Below are 5,685 nucleotides of genomic sequence, written 5' to 3'. Positions count from 1 at the left end.
CTGGTTGGTGAAAGCACATTTCTCTTTAATGGCCTGGGATTCCCCAGTCCTCACTGTAGACAGCTCTGATGTGATGTGAGTGGGGATTTCTTTCCAGATCTTTTTCTAGTGCTACCGATCTCTTAACCACAACCCTTTTTAACTGAGAAATGATCATGAAGCACGTCCTAAGAGGAACGTTCGCTTGCTCTTCTGTCTGGGCGGGTCTCAGGACAAAATGGGTGGACGGAGGAGCCTGGGTCCCAGGTTGGAAAGATGAGGCCGTGGTCAGCGCTGCCAGCTGGGGCTGTGAGGTCAGGTTTTGTTTGTGAAACAGTCACTTGACCGTCCAGAGCCAAGAAGACTAGCTCAGCTGTGCCTCAGAAAATGGGCTGTTGGCTGCTTGTATGGAGGCAGAATCTACCAGGGTGGGGTGGGTGGGCTGTATGTGTGCCCCGTGCAGATGGGCCCTGGTTCCTGAATGGCCTCCCTGCCCCACCCCGGCTTCCCTCTCCCCCTTGCTCTGCTATGGTTTGCTAGTGATTGGTCCCAGCCTACACTGAGGTGTAGTACCGAGGGGAGGCTGGGCTGTAATTCACAGGATGCTATTAGTTCTACTCAAGACTTTTTGAGACTACTGGGGCCCACTTTTGACAGCTCCCTCTTGTCATTGTTTAAAAGGGGAAGCCAGGAGTTGCTTCAAGGGCTCTGGCCTCTCCTGCCAGAGCTGGGCTTGGGCTCACTCTCTGGGGTGGGCTGGGCATCCCAGGATGGGCTCTGGAGGTGCTGAGCCCTGTCTGCAGGAAGTAGAGGACCCCAGCCACTCCCAGGGTGCCCCTCACTCTATTGAGAGGTGGGAAGTAAAGGGTTACTGGGGAAGAGGCATTCAGAGGGGCAGCTCCCAGGCGCCCCCATCCCAACTCTAGCAAGGGCAGAGCAGGACCCTGGCAAGGCGGTCCAGAAAAACCATCTTGTTTACCAGCTGAGCACAGTTGCTATTTTAAGATGCTGATGGAGGGCAATGTGAGGAATGAGACCCCAGACAGGGAGAGAGAGGGCAGTCGAGAGGCACACTGGAGGGGCAGACTGCCACACCTTTGTTCAAAATCCATTTTTGTTCCATAAAGCCACCCCCCAAGGGTACCCCAGAGTGTACTTTCTCTTCCTCCTTCCCCTAGGCTGAGGCCCAAGCAATGAAGATTATGAATGAGAAAAACATTTATTTCATCTTCAAACCGGTCTCACAGAATCCAAGGGTGCATCTTCCCCCACGGCTTTTTAATACATTCAGAATGGCTGGGGGTGCTGTGGGTGTGCCCCACACCTCCTAACTAACAGTGGCAGAATATTTACATAAAGCTGGGTGTTGTCGGTCAGGCAAAGCCCCTCCCTGTTGCCAAGGGGTGGGAGCAAGGAGAAGGAAGTGCTGCCCGCTGTCCCCTGGAGTGGGCACCAGCCCACCCCGAAGCTGTCAGGAGGGCAGCCCAGAGGCATTGGCTACGGGGTAGCCATCCCGGGTCCCAGAGCGAGCAGACACTACAGCAGTGAGCACCGGGCTGCCGGCTCTCAGAGCAGGGGGGGACAGGGACGCTGGGGGGCAGGGGCGCCAGGGGGCGGGAATAACCTGAGTGAAGAGAAAAGGAGACCCAGCCCAGCACCAGCAGCAGAGCAGTGGAAGGCCCCGCAGCCTCGTCTTTGGCAGAGAACCCCAAGTAACTGTGGCCACCACGGCCTGGACCTGGGCACAGCTCCTGGGGGCTGGGGAGAAGCTAAGGCACTTGTCAAAACAGCGTGTCAGGCACTCCCAGCTACGCTGGGTGGGGTTGGGGACCACTCAAAGCAATGACCAAACATATCTAGCTAAAAACCGTTTTCTAAAAAACGCCCTTGAGGAGTGGTGGGTGAAGCCCTCAGGCATCGGCACTTCAGGCCAAGGCTCCGGCCGCAGCCAGGCAGGTAAGGCAGGCTGTGCATTGGCTCTGACAGGCACCAGGCGGGACAAGAGGGGCCAGCAGCTCAGGGAGGCAAGCCTCATGGGAGGAGTCCAGGATGGAGGAGAGGCCCCGGGCGCCCTCCCTGCTCCCCTTACCCTCCCTGGCTGCAGCTCAATACACAGGGGGCGGCTGGTAGCCCTCGGTGGTCTCGGCGTTCTGGGTGAAGGGCGGCTGTTGGTAGTTGTCCGCGGAAGCACCCGGGTAGGAGGCGTAGGCCGAGCTGGGGTCTGGAGTGGGGTCCACGTAGTTCTGGATGAAGTCGTCCACTCCGGCCTTGTAGCGCTGGTAGGCCAGACAGGCCAACACGCCCTGCAGGGAGCCCCGAGGTTTGGGTTCCTTATCTCTCCACCACCCTTCACCAAAGACACCACGACCCTGCCCATCCCGGCACACCTACCCAGGGGAAGATGGAAAAGAAGCTGAAGGTGATGGCTGCCCGGGCTGAGTCGGCTCCCACCAGCACATCTTCCATCTTGGTGGCTGCCCACTGGTTGGTAAGGAAGCAGAAACCAACGAACCACAGGAAGGTCCAGAGAGCTGGGGAGAGGGCCGGGAGGGCAGGGTCAGCTCCAGGGAGGAGGGGAATGGGAGGGTCCCCTAGGAGAGGAGGGAGGCCCTGGGGCAGGGATCTCCCAGAAGCCTCCAGGAACGTAAAGGGCCCTGATGCAGAAGCCAAGGTGGGGACGGGATGCCACCTTGGGAGGCCTGGTTCCAAAGGCCTGCGCCCATGACTCAACACCTGTGGGTTTCAGCAGATGGTCAGAAGTCCTTGTGTGCAAGCCTGTCTGCTCGAGGGCGCTGGGGACCTGGGCTGCTCCTGCTGAGGCCCCGCAATCACAGAACCCTAGAGCTCTTGGGAACACCGCCTGCTCCTATTCCCCGCCAAGATCAGGTGGAGGTGCCGCCTGCATATACCTGAGAAGAGCAGGTCCCCGATGACCAGGTACTTGCGGTCAGTGGCATTGCTGATCTGGGGGAAATAGATGTCGACCACGAGGAAGAAGGCAGAGGCCAGGAAGGCCAGCACCCCGATGGCACTGGCGTAGCGGCAAGCGTCCTCGTTGTGGTTAAACACGCAGTATTTCTGTCTGGACTCGTGGGTATTGCTGTAGCCCTCGCCGAAGATGCAGGAGAACACGATCAAGGCCAAGATCTGAGGGGGCAGGGGGATAGGTTGAGTGGCCGCCAGACAAACCCCACGGGGGGCACATAACAGTGGGGGGCCCTGGCAGGGGGTCTGGACACTGGCCTCTCCTACTGCTGCTGTTCCCTTTTTGGAAGTTGGGCATCCCAGCCCCTTCTGAGTTTGGGGAGTGAGCCAATAAGCAAATTGCTTCCTGGTGCACCGTCCCTCCCTTCTCTGGGCATCTCCAGATACCAGATCACAATTGCCAGCACAAGGGACACGGCTGGGGATTCCTGGACTGGGGATGAGTAAAGTGGAGGGGGATCTCCTGGGAGAGATCTCCCCAGCTGCCTGCCTGGAGGGGTCATTAAGGTTAGGCACACGATGGGGATTAAGAGCAATCCACCCACCCCAGCCAACCCCCACTTTCAACAAGTTTTAAACAGGACAGGTCACAAAGTCAGAAACCCAGGCTTGGAGTCACCCTGATCACCTCTGCCTGAGTCACCTCTATGGCACCCAACCTTCGCCTGAACACTTCGGTGATGGGGGACTTCTCCCACCTCTTGGGAAAGCCACACCAGTGTGCTCTGAGCTGAAACCCCTGTCCCCAGACTCCCACCACCCAGAGCCCCCTCCAACTCTTCCCTGCCCCAGGCTGGCCTCTCCAGTTCAGCCAGCTTTCTTCCTACAAGGACTTCCGGCCTCTTTGGGGTACTGGCGCCTCCCCCTCTGGGGGAACCCCAGTCTTCCTCCCGCCCATAGTGGGTCCTGCCCACTAAGGGTGCTCCAGGCTGGTCTGACCGCAGGCCTGTAGATACCGCTCTGCACTCAGACCCCTGGAGGTCCTGGAATGGGGGTGGAGGGGGGTGCCCCAGCCAGAACTCTGGGAGGGGCTCCAGGCCCTTGGGAACAGCCTCATGTCACCTGTCTCCTCCCCAAACTTCAAGGCTGCCACCCATCCCCGCCCCATGTCAGCAGATGCAAGAGAGTCTGGACACCTGGCTCCCTCCAGGACTGGCCCAGGCTTCTCCCCTGCCCTGCCGCGCCTGCACAATGCTTTCTCAATAGACTCTGGAGCTGGCAGTCACAAGCCCCACCCCCAACTGGAGATGAAGCCGGAACTCCAGGATGCTGGGAGCAGTGTGCCAGGCCAACTCCTGGCACTGCCATCCTGACACTCGACGCATCTGCTCCTTGGGTCAGATCACACAGTCTGGCAGGGAGGGGGCGTAGGTGCCACCAGGGGACCTCAGAGGACTCCAGTCCCAGGCAGGCCTAGACTCTGCCTACCCACTCTCTAACACCTTGTCCAGCTTTGGGCGCTGGTTCTCCAAGAGTATGGGAGGCCATCCACCTCTCCCTCTCCCGCTAACCTGGTGCTGGAGGGCTCGCCCAGCTAGGGGAAGGGTACATCCTGGGGTTACCCGATCTCGGGTGGGGAAGCAGACCCGTGGCCTGCGCCTAAGTGGAAGGGAGACCCTGTTTCAGGGCGCCAGGCCGCCCCCCACACCCCGCACCCCACGTGGCTTCGGAAAGCCCCTTCCCGGTGAATTCCCCGAGCTGGGAGTCGCGGCGTGCCGGCCACCTGCCCAGGAGCTGCCCCAAGCTCCTCCCACTGCCAGCAGGCCGACGCGCCTGCTCCCCGCGGAGCCTCTCGGCCACCCCGCGTCCGGGCCGGACAGTGCGGGGCAGCCGGCCCCGGGGTTGTGGGCGGCGGGGCCTGGGGGCTGAAGCGGGGGCGGCGGGGCCTGGGAGGTGGGGTGGATGGAGTCCTGGGCCCTGCTCGCCGGCCCCACGAGCACCGCTCCCCACCCCCCGGCCCTCGGCCGCCGCCACCTGTCGCGCTCGCGGGCTCGTGGCGGCCCCCGCGGGCCTGGCGGCGGAGTCGGGCCCCCGGGGCCCCGGCGCCCCCCGCCGGCTCACCAAGCACACGACGCGCGCCACCACCTGCGGCTGCGTCAGGAAGCGCCGCAGGTCGAAGGAGCCGCCCGCCTTGGCCGCGCCGTAGGCCCCGCTCTCCATGTCGCTGTCGCCGCCGCCGCCGCCGCCGTCCCGGACCGCGGAGGAACCAGCCCGGCGCCCCGCCCCAGCCCGGCCCCGCCCACGGGGCGAGGCCAGCGCGGCCCCAGGGACCGGGGGCAAAGTGCCTCTCGCGGCGAGCGGCGGCGGAGGGGGCAGCCCGGGCGCCCCGACGACAGGGCCTGCGTTTCCAGCGGCGGACACCCGTCTAGCCGCCGAGTGCTCATTGTCTAGCCCCCTTCTCGTCCTCCTCCACTTTTGCTCGCTGTGCGAACAGAAAGGGGCCAGAGAGCCCCAGGAAGAGAGGGACGCAGGGGGTTCTCTCTCCTTTGCCCCACCCATCCTTTGCCCCAGCCCTCCCTCCAGGAAGCCCCGCCAGACGCCCGTCTGGTCCTCACTGCCCAGGACCCAGGCTTATAAGAACCCCCTCTCCTCTCCTCTCCATTGCCCTCAAAACCCCAGGCCACAGCTAAATCCTCTCCCTGCTTGGCCTGTAACTCTTTCCTCCTCTCTGGAGCTACGCCTGGGGTGGGGTCGAGACACCCTTCACTACCACCACCAATT

At 62.2% G+C, this 5,685-nt stretch overlaps 1 protein-coding gene across 1 annotated transcript; it reads right to left on the bottom strand.

Annotated features, from left to right (window-relative positions):
• Window positions 1-1,179: 1,179 nt before the first annotated feature.
• On the bottom strand, window positions 1,180-5,162 carry SYNGR2 (synaptogyrin 2). The gene is made up of 4 exons (XM_087441703.1): window positions 5,026-5,162; window positions 2,889-3,126; window positions 2,371-2,510; window positions 1,180-2,282 (listed from the first exon to the last, which is right to left on the bottom strand). Exons 1-4 carry the CDS (start codon window positions 5,122-5,124, stop codon window positions 2,085-2,087), a joined length of 675 nt encoding a protein of 224 aa, XP_087297829.1. The 5' UTR covers window positions 5,125-5,162; the 3' UTR covers window positions 1,180-2,084.
• Window positions 5,163-5,685: the final 523 nt, after the last annotated feature.

The sequence above is a fragment of the Ceratotherium simum genome, chromosome 16 (genome assembly GCF_057802395.1).
Source record: "Ceratotherium simum simum isolate JZ-2026a chromosome 16, ASM5780239v1, whole genome shotgun sequence".
Classification (NCBI taxonomy): Eukaryota; Metazoa; Chordata; class Mammalia; order Perissodactyla; family Rhinocerotidae; genus Ceratotherium; species Ceratotherium simum.
Note: the sequence above shows the minus strand (reverse complement) of the source record. Positions and strands in the feature narration are given on the sequence as shown.